Source organism: Mchenga conophoros, linkage group LG5 (genome assembly GCF_057382185.1).
Source record: "Mchenga conophoros isolate Kocher_MC1m ecotype Shallow Benthic linkage group LG5, M_conophoros_male_GT1.1, whole genome shotgun sequence".
In the NCBI taxonomy this organism is placed as follows: domain Eukaryota; kingdom Metazoa; phylum Chordata; class Actinopteri; order Cichliformes; family Cichlidae; genus Mchenga; species Mchenga conophoros.
Window position 1 is genome coordinate 22,603,395 of NC_140530.1, and position 17,449 is coordinate 22,620,843.

General features: G+C 36.9%; 2 protein-coding genes and 1 long non-coding RNA gene across 6 annotated transcripts in view; 1 reads left to right on the plus strand and 2 right to left on the minus strand.

Annotated features, from left to right (window-relative positions):
* The window catches only part of LOC146574537 (uncharacterized), a 51,350-nt gene extending 35,353 nt beyond the window's left edge, over positions 1-15,997 (minus strand). The window contains exons 1-3 of the long non-coding RNA XR_014892571.1: positions 15,955-15,997; positions 14,875-14,936; positions 13,878-13,959 (exon numbers count right to left, since the gene is read on the minus strand). This is a non-coding gene — a long non-coding RNA (uncharacterized LOC146574537). The remainder of the gene's footprint in view (positions 1-13,877; positions 13,960-14,874; positions 14,937-15,954) is intronic.
* Positions 1,873-5,890, minus strand: LOC146574538 (uncharacterized). Its single transcript, XM_085274279.1, has 3 exons — positions 5,434-5,890; positions 4,363-4,461; positions 1,873-4,230 (listed from the first exon to the last, which is right to left on the minus strand). The coding sequence occupies exons 1-3, from the start codon at positions 5,812-5,814 to the stop codon at positions 2,104-2,106; spliced, it is 2,607 nt and encodes an 868-aa protein (XP_085130405.1). The 5' UTR covers positions 5,815-5,890; the 3' UTR covers positions 1,873-2,103.
* LOC146574539 (uncharacterized) lies at positions 5,365-10,670 on the plus strand. 4 transcript variants are annotated; one of them, XM_085274282.1, is made up of 10 exons: positions 5,365-5,903; positions 6,328-6,434; positions 6,793-6,911; positions 7,014-7,430; positions 7,515-7,740; positions 7,920-8,069; positions 8,763-8,980; positions 9,069-9,222; positions 9,304-9,413; positions 9,977-10,670. In XM_085274282.1, the coding sequence occupies exons 2-10, from the start codon at positions 6,395-6,397 to the stop codon at positions 10,286-10,288; spliced, it is 1,746 nt and encodes a 581-aa protein (XP_085130408.1). In that variant the 5' UTR covers positions 5,365-5,903; positions 6,328-6,394; the 3' UTR covers positions 10,289-10,670. The 4 variants fall into 4 exon arrangements, with proteins under 4 accessions (XP_085130408.1, XP_085130406.1, XP_085130407.1 ...); XM_085274280.1 differs by lacking the exon at positions 5,365-5,903 and adding an exon at positions 6,041-6,195; XM_085274281.1 differs by lacking the exon at positions 5,365-5,903 and adding an exon at positions 6,041-6,195 and having other exon boundaries at positions 8,766-8,980.
* Positions 15,998-17,449: the final 1,452 nt, after the last annotated feature.

Here is a 17,449-nt window from a genome sequence, read left to right on the forward strand (position 1 = left end):
TTGAACTCAAGAAGAACTAGAGCCAAAAAAGGTATTGACAGTACCTGGATTTATCTTCTACTTCCTGATATGAAGCTTTTGGGGGAATTGCGCATTTCTGGAATGGATACTTCCTAAGGACAGGATCTGACAAGTGTAAAGACTATATGACTCCACTCTGGTCAGTTAAACAATTTATCCGTTAGTTCTGGGTAAAAATCCCACTCTTGCAGTGGTGAGTCATTCATTGCTGTGGGTGGATGTGAGACAGCTGGTGAGTGTATACCAGGTCAGCGGTAGATACAAGCAGCCTACCTATATGTAACTCTTGTCAATCTGGAAAAAATATATATATTTATAAAATAAGAAAAAATGAAATCTTAAAACAACAGTATCAGTAGTTTTCCTGACCTCTGACTGGGTGGGCAGCCTGTAAGGCCACTCTTAAGTAATCTAACCAACACTTTCAAAAGTAAAAAGCCAATAAACAAGTTTTCCTCCTCAAGAAACACTGGCTTCTGAAGCAAGACAACCCAAGCAACGTGACAGACAGACAACTAGTGGGCAGCCAATGAGCTGAGCAGTTTCTTCCTCAGGTTCATTTCACAGCCCTCTGCTGCTTTCTCCTGCCCCGACAAACACATACCCTCACACCCCTACTTGGCTGTGACTTCTGCCCCGGTTAGCTGGAAAAAAACACTAAACCCCACTGGCCCTGATGGCATCACAGTTCTTGAACTGTGTAGTTCCTGCACTTGAAGGGTGACACCATCGGAGTGTAACAACTATGGACCAATATGGACCAATATAGACCAATATGGACGAAGGTATACTGAAAAAAAATATACCTATTAAATTAACATAATGTAAATTGACTTTGTACAATAAAGTTATGTTTAATCAGCATCAGTTTCCTGTGTTATAATTGCAGAATTTTTATTTTTACATTAACATGACTGTAAAATATTGTTTTTGTGAATTTGATTCATGTCTTTATGGTGATGTCATGTTAATATCAGATGAAATGATCATGCTTATATTTAAACTTTTTATATGAAGTGTATGTACTTACCTTATGTTAAGCTAACCTAATTATTTCATTTTAATAATTCTATTATGTATTCTGTCATTATATCAACGAAACCACTGTTTAGTGACATGTTTTCAGAATTTGCTTAAGTATTATTAGAAACTACAGTCTTGTTTAACTAATGCTTTTACGTTACTAAATCTAAACACTTTTTGGGCAATAAACAAAAGGATACTGATCAAGTCAAGTACAGTGGGGCAAAAAAGTATTTAGTCAGCCACCGATTGTGCAAGTTCCACCACTTAAAATGATGACAGAGGTCAGTAATTTGCACCAGATGTACACTTCAACTGTGAGAGACAGAATGTGAAAAAAAAATCCATGAATCCACATGGTAGGATTTGTAAAGAATTTATTCGTAAATTACGGTGGAAAATAAGTATTTGGTCACCTCAAACAAGGAAAATCTCTGGCTCTCACAGACCTGTAACGTCTTCTGTAAGAAGCTTTTCTGTCCCCCACTCGTTACCTGTATGAATGGCACCTGTTTGAACCCATCATCTGTACACTGCAAATTATCTGGTGCTTGCCATGATTTAAAATCTTATTTTTAGACAGGCCAGATTATTTGCCTTGTTTTAAAAAGGATTTACTTGTTTCTAAGTCTGGATTTTAGATAATAAACTTAAATCGAGAATAACCATATAATTGTGTCTATATTAGTACAGAAATCCAGAAATGGGAAGAATAACTCTTAAAATAGCCTACATTAGGTCTCTCACCAGATGTCTCTCAAAATATCACTTGTTTCAAGATAGAGTGACAAACTCAATTTGCTTGATTTAGGAAATTCACACAAGGCATCTGTTGAAAATATTATTTATTCAAAATCATGTCTGACTTCAAAGTTGTACATATAAGGGAAAAAAATTAACCACAATTTATGATACAAATCACATTTCAAAGACAGCTGTTTGTCCCAGCATGCCAGCATTATGTGGTACAACATTGACATTGGTTTAGGGAACATTTAATGACTGTCAACTTATATCATCACAAACTACACTAAGCCAATACTTGGTGCAACCCTAATCTTAAGGGTGATTTCTATGGGAAATAATATCAGAAAGACTGTATTTGATTGGAACAAACACACTGTCCTTAAAACTAATAGAAAAGTATGAAGTGTAATCAATGAGCTCATGGGCTAATTCTGTAGCTTGAGCAACAATGGGCACAGTTACTTCATATGCCAATAAGTCTTCATTTAAATTCAAAGTTTCATAGCGTTGGTACTCAAAAGCAATAAAAGATGAGTCAATCAAAAAGATATCCTTTATCAGTCCAAACACAGGGAAAGTGCCATCCACATCTGCAATAATCATGGACTTCCCAGCAATGTATTTATTGCCATTTAGAACATACCATTTCACTGAGACAACAGACTGCATGACATCTATTCCAAAAAATTCTTTAATTTTTTTCCTAACATATTCATTATTTTTAACAGCTGATACTGGCCCGGATTCCTTTTCTTTCGCAAAAATAGGATGTTCAGTGCCTATTTCATTTTGACAACACTCAAGAAATTGATTGTGGTTTGCTAGGGATTTACAAACATTTTTAAAATTTAACTTAGAAGCCCACTGTTTAAAATAGGAGTGCTTTGCCTCAAAGCGCATGCACATACTCCTTATTAAAGGTCCAAGGGATAAGATTTGACTGGGAAGATGCAACATATAATGTTGCTTAGGTATTATATTGGCTTCGGGAAAAAGTTGCTTGAACTGATACAGGTGTTCTTCAATCATATTTCTCAGTTGCAATACAGTTTGTAAAGAAATAATGGGAGCAAGAACTATTTGAACTATCATAATTAACTTTCTAATAAATACAACATACTCACTCTCCACACCATACAAAAGAAAAAGTAATATTTTTAAAAGAATTAGCATCTGTCCACAAGACTGTTTCAATTTGTTGTCGTTAGCCGCTAAAGTGCCAAAGCTAATAGGACATGGTTTATCCCGTATTTCAAGAGGTGAGTAAGGAAAATTTTGAATGTCTGAATTAAACTTGTCTAATTCCAATTGTCCTGAGAGAATTAGGTGTTTTAATACAAATTTAACTTCCATTGATGCAACACCTTCAAAAATAACATGCATTATGTCCTGTGGAGTTTGTTTGATCAGGTCAAATGCAGGAACATCAACTAGTCTGCTTCTTCTATTAATTCCATAAGTAGTTTTGAGGGACGCTTTCAATAAATCTGTGCTTGCTTTATCTATTTCAAAACACTGCCTGATATGTTTCTCCAGAGTTCTTTGAACAAACTTCTTCTCCTCAAAAACACTTTGCATATCATCAAAGTTGCATTCACAGTGTCTACATTTGCTATAAGCAAAACCAATCCCTTCTTTAAAGCCAGCAATCTCATGCTGGGCTAGCGTGTCTCCGCAAATGGCTATAACAGCACCAAACAATTCAATTTCACCATTTGACATTTCAATCCTTACACCATTGTAAAGCAGTGATAGATCTTGAAGTATTCTTTTCAGTACAACATCAATACCCCACTGAGAAATGTCACTTGCTTTAGCAATAGCAAGAAGTCGTATTGCAGCTAACTTTGACCTAAATTTTGGATCAATATTTCCTAAAGTATAATAAAACATGACCAATTTGTTTGCAGAAGCATGGGACCCTAAGGGGTTACATATTTCAATTTCATCTGTGTACAGTATTAATTGCAATGCATTTGGCCTCTGAGAAAACAAGGGGTGAGATGTAAAGAGGGATCCGTCTCTAAAATCATAGAAGAATCCCTCTCTGCTTCTTTGTGGTGCAGTGTTCAACATGGTAAAGATTCTCTCATTAGTCATTAACTGCTTTAGACTTTCAATTAATGGTACATAGTAAAAACTTTTGTTCCTTAAGGACATGACCCTTGAAAGACCTTGCTTTACCCAACATATCTTCTGGGATACTACTACTTCCTCGGCGTTGACTGGACAGAACATTTCCCCTATGGCTCTACACTGTCCATATGCAATGGTGGAGAAAGGATCCATGAATTTATCAAATGTAGCCAAAGCCTCATCTTGAAGCTGAGTGGTTCCCTCGGCATTATCTTCAAACACTGTCTTCATTCTTTCCTTGAGCGTATCCAAAAGAACAGCCTGATACTGTTGCACTCCTGAGATGATATGTTTGACCGTTCTCTGTGAAAACATTTGAAACAAAAGTAACTTATTCTGCATTTATATTAAAAAAAAAAATCTGAATTCCATTATGAACAAGTAAGACATTGATTGCCTTATGTAATGTATTGATCCATTAAGACTATAACATACCTGTGATAAGTGGCACTGTTCTTGAACACTGATAGCAAAAGCTGCAGCAGATCTGGTAATATCGTGTCTGGTAAAGGATGTTTTAGCAACAGCTTCTTCCTTTAGAGCAGAAAAACAAAGTTAGTCCAAACTCCTGGCCAATTATAGAAATTCTTACATAACAGGTATAATCAGTTACACCTAATGATTGGTCCATTAAAAAACAAAGTGCATGACAGTGATTAGTGTTACAGTTGTGAATATTCAATATAATATAAGATAATATAATATTCATTCTTTGGAATAAAGAAAAAAAATGGAAAAGAAATCAAAGACAAAGAAACAATAAAAAAGGGGTTGTCCATTGTTTTGATGAGGCTAGGGATTGGATTCATGAGAATGAGATTTTATCTTTTTAAATAATGAATTTTTGTTCGCACTTAGATATTAGTTTCTTTACATGTTTGTTGTATTTATTAAATTATTTATGTATTTTTAAATCACGTAATTTAGATTTGCACTTAGAATTTATGTTAGTATTAGTATATGGATATATTTTATTGTATGCATTTATTAATTTATTTAATTTTCAAAAAAAAATCATTCTTATCCATGTTTTGGCAGTATTTCTAGCCAACAGATTTTTTTACAGTGCTTCCAAATACTCTGTGTCTTACCTGAAACTGTAATTCCTACGAGATACCCAAATTGCTGTCACATTGAACGATTTAAACGCGCTGAGAGTGTCTTTGATGCAAACTTCACCAGGAGACATGCCAGCCGCAGAGTGTGTGCCTTCTCCGGCTGCAGCATAGCCTGTACTATCTACACTGAACTGCTATTCTGTTTATTTGTTTTTCATTTCATCCTGCAGGATGAAATTGTGATTTAAAATCCAACCATGGTGGAAATCGCTTGTAACAGTTTGAAGAACAATATCTAGCGGTATAATATCGCGAGATCTCGTTAAATTTCTCTTGATTAAAAATGGAGAAAATGATTAAAAGTAATATAGGACCAAATACGAGGAGTTAGACATAGCTAAATTTGTCATCAGAAGCCACACTACATTTTATTTAGTTTAACACTTACCGTGATCGGGCTGTCAACAACCTGAGGCTCCTGCACTTCAGCCAAAGATCCACCAGTTGATATTTCCACGGTGCTGGTTGTTGTTGCAGTACTACAGTTGGCAAAGACTGAAACACCAAAATTTTCCGATCCTAAAGAGTGGGATGTTGGGGGGATCCTCCATCCTCTTGGTGGGCTTCCATTCGTCAAATACAGAGGGTGCGTCCGTTTAATGTGGCGAAAGAATGAGTTAAAAACTCTGAAATCTTGTTCACAGCCATCTATTCCACAGTAAACCCAAAAATCCTGCCTTCGACCATGAGCTGCATTTATGTGGCTAAGGAGCACCTTCAGAGTTAAAGAAACAAAGATAAAACAGATCATACATCTCCAGAGCGCCATGGTGAACTGTTTTCGCGCTGTAGCAATGCAGCTTTACTTTACCGCTCTCCACTGAAGGCCACAGATGAGAGTGTGGGACCATGGGAAAGGTAGGCAATTTTAAAAATATATGCATCCTTAATTATCCAATTTTTCAGGTTTAAATTACATCAGTTATATTTATTTTTAGGCAATAAGTGTTTAAGACTGAATTTATATTTTTATTTTCTTTTTTTTTACTTAAAAAAATTAAATATAAATAATTTTCTGCATGCGCATTCTCAGTTCCTGTCGTGACGTTACTTTCACGCGGGACAAACTCTTTTCCCCTGCTTTGTTAACCATCAGGACCGTTAGGAAGATCAAAATTATTTATCTAAACAAAGTGAACAGTAATTTAAGGTTGGTAACATTAAGTTGATTTGAAAAATACTATGGTACAACGGTGTTATTAAGATAAAGTCGTGTTTTGTGAGGGCTGCTAGTTAGCAATCTAGCTAATGTGTTAACTTTAGCTAAATGTTCTTATTTAAGCCGTAGGATATTTCCAGGTACTGTGAGTGGAGGCTTTGGAACCGAACTAGAGAACTGCTGTCACGGCATGGACAACTTTGACGATGCCATACTGTCTGTGTTGCAGGGTAAGTCTTATTTTTCAGTTATTTTGGTACGTTAGCTAAGCAGCCTTAGCATCTGTTAGCATCATTTCTGAAACTTGGAGCTAGGATTGCACTCTACTCTGAACTTTATCCACATTATAGCCTTGAGCTGTCTTTGCCAAAATAGACTTGGAACATCATTCTTGAAGACAGCCAAAAATAGTTTTATTGCATTCCCAAATATTTGATAAACTGTTTTAAGTTTGACATTTTATCCTGTTAATATTACTTATTGCTAAAATACATTTATTGACAAAAAAAATGACCTCAATATGTAATAAGCCACGCCCAGGAAAAGAGAAATAAATATCACTTTTGAAGTTGTTTTTCTCTTTTACAGCTGCGAATATTGATGAGGAAACTTTGAGGAGCTTTACCCGGGATGACCTAAAGGATCTTTTTCCGGGCCATGAAAATTTCTTCCGTAGAAAGAAGATTTGGGATTTTATCAGCCAAAAGGTAAATACACATTATACCACTAAGAAGATGATTACTGTCCATATTGTCTAGCATTAATTTGCCTAATTGTGTATTTTTGTTTATATCCCACAACTGTTATAGTTTAAGAGTACTGACCAAGATGCCAACACTTTCCATCGAAGCGAGAGTAACCCCTTAGGCTTTGATGTGTCACAATGTCAGCCTCAAACTTCCACTCCCATTTCCTACACTGCTGACAAAAAAATGAAAATGCCAGACCCACCAGAGTATGTGGTGTATACAGATTCAGAGTTGGACATGGTGCGCAGTCAGTACTTTGCATTGCTCCACAGTGGAAAGGAAAAGGACTGTAGGATGTCGAAGGAGCTATGTTGCAGACTTGTAAGGAACACCGTCACCAGCATGGTTGCAATCCTCCGTGCTAGTCCCATGGGGAAAGAAGTAACATACCCCTCCAAACTCGAAATGAGAGCAATGTCACAGAAGATTGTCGACTATTACCCCATGTTACGTGATGCTGACACACACATGCCATACGTAAGTCATTCTTTACTCACTACAATATCTAAAATTGAGCGAGATAAAAAAAAGAATGTACAAATATATATTATTTTACCACAGCTGACCATCTACACCAAACTGTACAAACGACTCCAAAATATGAAGTCTCCAAGGAAGAGGCAGGGCTCCATGCCACAACGAGGCAGGCCCAGGAAGACTCTTTTCAGCTCAGATGACACAGACAACGGGACTGAAGGTGACCTAAGTGGTGAAGCAAGTGGTTCAAGTGACTATACCATACTTCTTGAGAGCAATGATGACCTCAGTGAGGATAACTCAAATGCAGGTGTGTACTTTGGTCTGCTGTACTAATGACTTTTGGACATCTAAAACTTCAAAGAGACCACCTGCCCTCAGTTTTCTGTTCAGAGTGCATCACAAGATTTATACAGTGTTGAGTATTTTCCTTAACTTTCTAGCTATTCCCTGTTATTACATTCTGTTCATCTTCTGTTTTTTCCTCAGAGAAAGAATCCCAATTGCCGCTACCCTCCACTGTACCAACTACGTCAAACAATACTACCCTGGCTTTACCACTATTATCCAAGTCAGCCTCATGCTCTGCACCCAGGGCTGATATAGGTCCTTCAACTGCACCTCCAGATGATGTTGTTGGTAAGTCCACCATCACCCTTATCTACCTCTGTCTGACTGTGGTTCCTCTTACAGCTCTTTCCAAAATATGGTTGCAGCAATGAACCCCGTTCTAAGTGTTTATTCCATAAATCATAGTGGTTTGGCATTAACTCGAGTTGGTGTGTAAAATCAACATATGATAGATCCCTCATTCCAGTTTGCCAGTTAGCCATAGTAAGTATTTTAACACTTTGTGTTGTAATGGGTGTTACTCAGTGCTGATTATTTACACATGTAAATCCTCATGCTGGTCACATCTATCATGCCTTATCACAGTGTTTCTGTCATAGATCAAATTACCTAAAATATTTTTATCCATCAGCTCATAATCACTGTTCACACTGATGTGAACGATATACACAGTAAACAACCTTTACCTTATTTTCACCACAGTTTTATTCACGGGCATCTTAAACTGTCGTTTTAATATTTGATTCTGTTCAAACTAACAATTAACATAAATCCATGATCATTATAAGAAAAGGACACAAAGGGAAATGATCAGGACATATAGGGTCAGTTCATTACTCAAACATATTTAACCTAAACATTAATTCTCAGAAATATTATACTTAAAAACAACCATGCAACTAGAAATGACTGATTAGAAAAATCTGAATTTTGTGAAGTCTAGTTACACCATGTCTTACAATTGCTCTTTGCTTTCCCTAGCAGACCATGACAGCCTGAAGATGCAGGCAAGACATTACAAAACCTTGAGCAACATGTACAGGAAACCCAATGCAAAACCCAACCAAAGTGACGTTGCTCAAATTTTGGACCTGGAGTTTGAGGCCAGACGAACTTTTATTGACGCAGATATTACAAGGGAAGAAGACAGGCCCAGAAAAATATTTGAAGCATACCCGTGCTTCAAAGACATACAAAATGTAAGTTCAACTACCTTCAGTTAAATTCCTTGCTTTCTCTGGATATGTTTAGTTAGTTCTTGACTAACTGAGCACAACTTTGTCATAGGCGATGGATGAACTGCGTCGCATCATTGGTGGCTCCAACTGCAAATACATAGATCAAATGAAGGGTCGATGGGCAGAGTTTTGTTCGAAAGTGCAGTTCTATGGCATTTGGAAGAAGGTCCTGAAACCTCCTCTCCCCTTGGATGTACGTGGAGGTAAGTGGCCTTTTCATACATTAAATCCACACATCAGATATGTTCGGATTGCTTTGTTGAGATACTTTTCTCTGTTCACAGTGGATTTTACTGTCACTCTCTTCAATGCACTTCCATCTCTTTTTCCTTCAAAAACTACACCACCAAAGCGGCTGGGAAGTGCCAGTGAGGCTCTCCTTCATATCCTCAAGGTGAGAACAGCTGCAATACCAGCCACTGTAACTTGTACTCCATTTACTTGTATTGTTATTATTAATATTATTATTTTGCTTTTCCTGCTTAATAAGAGTAGGTCGAAGTTCAATTCAGCAGGGATTAAATTACTCCTTATTCAGGATTTCTTAATTGTTATTCAAAACCTACTCCAGAGAGGCAGCACAGAGCAAAAGCACATTGCAGTTAGGATACAAGTAGAAGCAGTAAAATGATATATTTAAAAAGGCCTTCAAAAACTAGAATATGTAACAAAGTTAAAAGAAATTGTTTTAAAAAACAAATGAGAAAAAAAGCACAAATAGACATGATAAAAATGCTGCAAATTAGAGAAAATTCATGCTCAGAATTAATACATTTCCAAAATTTCATATTTATGTAAGTCAGATATTTTATATTTATTTCTTCTATTCCAACAGTAAATCAGTTGGAGCATTCTAAACTCTTGATATTGCTATTTGTGTCTTAAGCTGTTTGGATGCACAGCAACCCTTTCATTTAAAATCTTGAAGAATTTGTCCTTTTTTTGTGCTTCTTCTAGCCAGGTGAAGATGCAATGCTATACCTGGAGAAGCGGCCTCTCTCCTCCCCAGTGCTGCTTTTTGATGGAACAACCAGCATTGTTGCTGTAGGAAACATACCAGTGACCACTCTCTCCTTGGAGGATTTCTGGGAAGGAATGTTGGTGTTGATGGCATATTACTACACCTTGCACTTAACATACCCAAAATGTGTTGCAACGGTCCTCTCTGTCATACAAACTGAGGTAATCACTGATGCCATCCATGATCAAGATGCCACTAGTGCATATAAGAAAGCAATAGCTGAGTGGAAGTCGTTCTTTGAAAAATAGGTGAATACCAAGCAGGATTTTATCAGGTCATTTGCAGTTTGTTTAGTTTTGTAGTACGTTTGTACAACTTTGTTCCTAATTTGCCTAGCAATGTCCTGAGAAACGGCTTTACTTAAGATGCTTTACAAATGAAAGTTGTTGTTTTTTTTTCTTAGTGACACTTTACCTGAGGCATGTAAAGTTTTAAGTCAGTAATGCCATTATTTATAACATTGTGAGACTATGTGACTGTCACAAAAGTTTAAGGCCAAAACTGTAATTTTTTTTCTGTGTTTAGGCCTTTTAAAGGGTTGATTTAGACTTTTAGGGATTGTGCAGCAGCCCTATTTTGTTTTAAAAAAAGGATTTTGTTCTCATGAGAGAAATAAATGTTGGCATATCACTCTTGTCCTGGTTGTGATTTCAGTAGAAGCCAAGGAGTAGGAAAAAGGTCTGTTTTAAGGTTTTTTTGCCTGGATTTAATATTGATTCGGCTCTATTTTAAGATAAGCCAACCTGAATCAAGAAACAAATTAATCATATTTCACTAATATTGAGTAGTTTTTCATAGTATTAGAACTATTTTTCTCGTTGCAGTGCATTCGTTTGCTGCAAGTAAGAATTCAAAACATAAAAAAAGACTGTAATTTAGCATATTTAACTAATATTTGGGACTTGATATCAAGTAATTTTATCTTAAATTGAGCTCTTTAAAGCTTATTTTAACCCTCTTCAATTCTCAAATGTGTTCTTTTATTTCTGGATTAAAAAATCTTATTTCAAGATTTCTTATTAAGTAAAATAAACTTGCTGCATGGACAGATAATTTCACTTGTTTTCAGTGCTTTTTGTATCAAATGTAGTATTTTTTTCCTAAATATAGACTAGCCATTTTTGCAGTGTATAAAAGACACCTGTCCACAGCCTCAAACAGTCAGACTCCAAACTCCGCCATGGCCAAGACCAAAGAGCTTTCGAAGGACACCAGGAAAAGTATTGTAGACCTGCACCAGACTGGGAAGAGTGAATCTACAATAGGCAAGCAGCTTGGTGTGAAAAAATCAACTGTGGGAGCAATCATCAGAAAATGGAAGACATACAAGACCACTGATAATCTCCCTCGATCTGGGGCTCCACGCAAGATCTCATCCCGTGGGGTCAAAATGATCATGAAAAAGGTGAGCAAAGATCCCAGAACCACACGGGGGGACCTGGTGAATGACCTGCAGAGAGCTGGGACCAAAGTAACAAAGGTCACCATCAGTAACACACTACAACGGCAGGGAATCAAATCCCGCAGTGCCAGACGTGTTCCGCTGCTGAAGCCAGTGCATGTCCAGGCCCGTCTGAAGTTTGCCAGAGAGCACATGGATGATACAGCAGAGGATTGGGAGAATGTCATGTGGTCAGATGAAACCAAAGTAGAACTTTTTGGTATAAACTCAACTCGTCGTGTTTGGAGGAAGAAGAATACTGAGTTGCATCCCAAGAACACCATACCTACTGTGAAGCATGGGGGTGGAAACATCATGCTACGGGGCTGTTTTTCTGCCAAGGGGACAGGACGACTGATCCATGTTAAGGACAGAATGAATGGGGCCATGTATCGTGAGATTTTGAGCCAAAACCTCCTTCCATCAGTGAGAACTTTGAAGATGAAACGAGGCTGGGTCTTCCAACATGACAATGATCCAAAACACACCGCCCGGGCAACAAAGGAGTGGCTCCGTAAGAAGCATTTGAAAGTCCTGGAGTGGCCTAGCCAGTCTCCAGACCTCAACCCCATAGAAAATCTGTGGCGGGAGTTGAAAGTCCGTGTTGCTCGGCGACAGCCCCAAAACATCACTGCTCTCGAGAAGATCTGCATGGAGGAATGGGCCAAAATACCAGCTACTGCGTGTGCAAACCTGGTAAAGACCTATAGTAAACGTTTGACCTCTGTTATTGCCAACAAAGGTTATGTTACAAAGTATTGAGTTGTATTTTTGTTATTGACCAAATACTTATTTTCCACCCTGATTTACGAATAAATTCTTTACAAATCCTACCATGTGGATTCATGGATTTTTTTTTTCACATTCTGTCTCTCACAGTTGAAGTGTACCTCTGGTGCAAATTACTGACCTCTGTCATCATTTTAAGTGGGGGAACTTGCACAATCGGTGGCTGACTAAATACTTTTTTGCCCCACTGTATATGTTTTCTCAGGAATGCACAGTTGAGTCATTTAATCACAAATCAGCACAGGCCTTTAGCTCAACCGTCAGAATCTGTCATTTGGGACAGCTATGATGTAAAAAAAAAAAAAAGAAAAAAAAAAGAAGTCCAAGCATTGTATAGTTAATAGAAAAAAGTATAGCACTGCTGCTAGGGCTGTGTGATATGACAAAAATCTCATATCCCGATATAAGACATTTATCATCCTGGCAACGATATAAATCACAAAAATGTATTTTCTGTAAATTCTGTGAATCTTGGGCAGCTCGACTTGCATTTAGTTTTTCCAGCTGGGCGTCCTTTACCTGGATTTGAATGTTTTAACCGATGCATGAAACTACATTTTTAGACATAAGTTGTAACGGCCACCATTTTCTTTTGAGTCTAAGGTTTATTTTTTAGCACATGACGGCTCTTTTTTGCTTCTCATCTGTAAACTCTCTGCATACTCTTTCACGTGATTCAGTTTATTTTGAAAAGTCTCAACAGGATCTTGAGCTTTATTGTGAAAGGTTTACGTGGAAAACAAACAAGCGGACAGCGGAGCCACGCGATAGTTTTACCGTCATTGTTGCTAACAACAACATGTAAAAACAGGCACTTGTCCCTCCATAGTGTGGTTATATTAAATATAAGAGAAAGAGAGAATTTAAGAAATTAATATAGCCACTACAGTGACCGTCAAAACGATGAAAAAATATTGCTGTAAACAGTTTATTTTACGACACCACGAAACAAACGATAGCATAATAGGAAACGATAGACGTTTTTATATCGTCATCCGATATATATCGTTATATCGAACAGCCCTAACTGCTGCAAAGTTCCATATGTGAGCACACACTAATAAAAGAACTTCATATGTCAAAAGACAAATAATTACAATTTCTGAATGGTACATAGTTGAGCATGTAGAATGCTTTCTAATATTAAATTCTTAGTCACCAAAATGAAGAAAATGTAATATTCATTCAACTTTCATGTTTTATCCACCAAATATAATGGGTTGTACCATAGAAATATCAATAGATTGTCATGTCCAAATAGAACAACATTCTGGTGTTTCTGGATGTTGCTCTAATTATAACTCTGACATATTTTTCCTTTTTAAGACCTGGGTCACTCCCATTTCAAATAATGCAATTTTCAGAGCATTTTCTGCTCCACTATCTTCAAATTGGCTGATTTGAGATTAAATGAACCAGTCAAAAAAAACTGGAATTGCAATTGCAATTAAAAAAAGAAACATAACGCACAACTGAAAATTTCCAGTCAATATTATGTGTCCCTAAAGTGGATTTATGTAAAAAAAAAATAAAAAATAAAAAAACAGACTGTGAGATAAGGTCCTATGGCAACAGAAAATAAAATCAGTAAAACTGCTGGGCCTTACCATTCTCACTGTGGTCTGCTTAATGGGTCTTTAAAGGTGAAATAAAGTACAATGTCACAGCTGCGTTTCAAAAGCTTCAGCCCTGCATCAAATCGAAATGGAGGAACATATAAGACATATAAGATGGATTAAAATGTAATTTAGCTGAATGAGCTGAATTTCTCTGTCTATCAGTATCAACACACCGACTAGAATAATACTGCAAGTGAAGGCAAACAGCAGGAGTTGAAATGGAAGCGATTTTAGGACACTTAGGGGTCAAGTAGTCAAGTAGGTGCCCCTTTTGTCCTGCACTTCACCCACTCAGGAACAGTGCAGTAGTTTCAAATGGTCCAGCTATAAACAGAAGATAGTGGTAAGGCCATACTGTTTTTGTACATGACTAACACGTTCTGAGCAGAGGCGGAGGCAGACACCCGGGGCTTAGTCCTAAAGGGTAGTATGCATGTGGGATTTGGGGGGGGGGGGGGTGTTTAGAAATGACTGAAAGATTAATAGGCTCTGTTTTGAGTTATGTTCAAAAAAGCATGACTTCATATAGGGAAAATAAATATCACATCTGCAGGACACCTTAAACTAGTTTTTAAATTAAGGCAAGGCAGAACAGGGCTGCATCAAGACACGCGGACTAAACCCCAATTCAACCAGACCCAGAACTGTTCCAGAATTAAAACAGGACTACAACAGTTCAAAATCAGGACTACTTAGGACTTAACCAAGACAGAACCAGAATCAGAACTAGATGATAGTAGCACTAAAAATCACCATAGACCTGCACTACACTTATTTTTTTATTCTACCAAAGTACACTATTTCGATTCAGAAAAGTTTATATAATTATTTAGCCTTGTTGTGCAAACAAGCCTGCATAACTTAATAAATGTAGAATTTGAAAAATAACAAACCTAAAAAGAAACACTAGGTACGAGATACATGAGGACCTATGATACGGTGATACTTTGGGTAAACAACCATGTGACTAACATGTGTGTCTCACCTGCTCTTGTTCTCTCTCTGCTCCTCTCTCTCCCTCTCTGTTCCTCTCTCTCCCTCTTTGTGCTGACAATCATCAAATATACAGTTGAAACCAGATATTTACACACTCTTCAGAAAACACACTTTTTTAAATGTAATATCAAATCAGACTAAATGTTTATTTTTTTAGATTGATAAATAAAAAAACATATTTGTTAACTTTAAGAGTAAAGAGAGAAACTATCTGTATTTCTTAATTGTAAATGGCACCAAATTGCATTCAAAATTGAGCCACACTTATGGAGCTCCACAATTCTTTTCCTGGTGTTTTTGTTGACATCTCTCGATTTTCCCATGTTAAAGAAACAGGCTCTGTGTTTTTCCTTATATGCATCCACAGGTGTGCCACCAATTTACTCACATGGACTCTACTAACCTATCAGAAGCTTCTTCAGCTCAGAATGGAATCGTCTGGAGTTTTCTTATTAATTACCAATAAACTTAGTGTATATGTACTCCTAAATTTGATGAAAGTGATAATAAATAGACAGCTCTGTCTCTCTTTATTCTGACATTTAACTAATTCAAAAGATATTTCAATATTGATTTATCCAAAACAAAACAAGTTTACTCTAAATTGATGTTGTACAGTAAAAAAATGTTCTTGTGTTTTCCATAAAGTGTATGTAAATATCCGGTTTAAACTGTGAATATACTGCTGTGTATTGAAATTCCTCTTGTTTTGCATAGAAATATACTGAACAACATACAAAGCATAATATATAAAATACTACCAGAGTTTTTGTTTTGTTTTTTTGAAAGAAGCCCCTTATGTCCATTCTTGTATATCAGTACATTACTTAAACCGATTTATTTAGCCGTGGAGGGTAACAACTGAAAATATGAAATAAACACACATGTAAGCTAAGACTCTCTAAAGAAACAGCATTGTTGTTGTTCGGCTTTTCATTTCGCCATTTGTTGATTCACTTGAAGAGCAAGTAACGTAATAATGGGTCAAGTGATCAGTTTGATTTCAATCTTTCGTGATACACCATCATATTTACATTATTTGTACAGTACGAATGATTTGCTTTGGTACCTGGTCGAACTTCAGTTCTCCTCTGTCTGCCTGGCTGCATTTCTCCAACAGCGCACTCAGGCAGCAGCTGCCCCGCCCCCTCGCTCAGTCGCTTAGTGCCTGAGCTCGGATCATACCAATATCAGGGGGGATTCACGCACAGTCGTAAATTCCCACAGTGTGCACTATGTGCTTCGAATATTGTGTGTCAGCCAGGCATCTAACTATGAAAAAATTACACTCCAAAAGACCCCGGGCTTCTGAAAAAACCCAGTAAGCCACCCCCCCCCCGCTCCGCCACTGGTTCTGAGACAAGTCCAGGAGATCTGTGTAGAGTCAACCTACAGCAGATTTCTTACACAGTTTGCAGACACATAACTGCACATTTTGATCTGTTTAAAAGATTGAAAAAAAAATCGCTTAAAGACTTTTTGTATACACTTCATTTTCACATTTAACTGTATTTTCATCTCCATTTACAGATGAGTGGGAGAGAGAAAATAAATACATTTGCCACATCATGGAGCATTTTTGAAAATAACAGATATGGGATATGCGCAGCTAAAATAAATGCAGTTTGAATACTCATCAGTACTAGAGAGCATTTGCAGAGACACTCAGAGTGAAGGGAAAACTGATTACTGTATTTCACAGGAGAAATATCAGATACCTGTAAAATATCAATTATGCATTATGCATTTCACCTCAGAGAGGATCAACATTCAGCACATTTCTTTCTTAACTGTGAAAAAAACAGACATCCAACCTGTTGGTGAAGCATGCAAGAAATAAAGTGGTTTGTTGTTTTTTTTTGTATGAGACAGCAAATCCATGTAGTATTTCAGATAATCAAAGTACATGTGAATTTAAATTAATAACATAAACATGCCTATGCAAGACATTAATTATACAGTAGACCTTGGAATATTATTTATAATTACACAGATTTCTGTCAAAATTATACTTAAATTTCCAGAAATGTTCATGAAACACATAAATTATCCAGTTAAAAGAGCTTAAAAATACTCACCAAAGCACAGGACCTGAATCAAAGTAGAAGTCACTCTGCAGAAAAAAGATGTATCATCCAGATCAACACCAGGTATCTATACAGCAACAAAATGAGATGTTACATCTTTGTGTGTCCAAAAGCAGTAAGCACAGTCACCAGTCACTTGTTATTGTAATGAACTCATTTTTCTGTTTATTTGTTATTACTGGTTGATATGTCTCTCTGGATGTAACCTATGAAAGATTTCGATCCAGTGAGCAATTTCCTCTTGTGAGTAATAGCATGTGAGAAATAACACACTGTCACAGTCTGGCGAGGGCAGACTGTATGAATTGAAAAAAAGGACCCAAAATGCAGACTCCAAGGAACAGGGAACAAAACTTGAATGTTAACAAAAGGTGAGCCGTTTAATATGGCTGGTAGAAAAGGTACAAACAAAGGGCAAGGCAAACTGAAGCAAAATTAACACAAACCTAAACTGGGGAATCTAAACGAACAATAAGA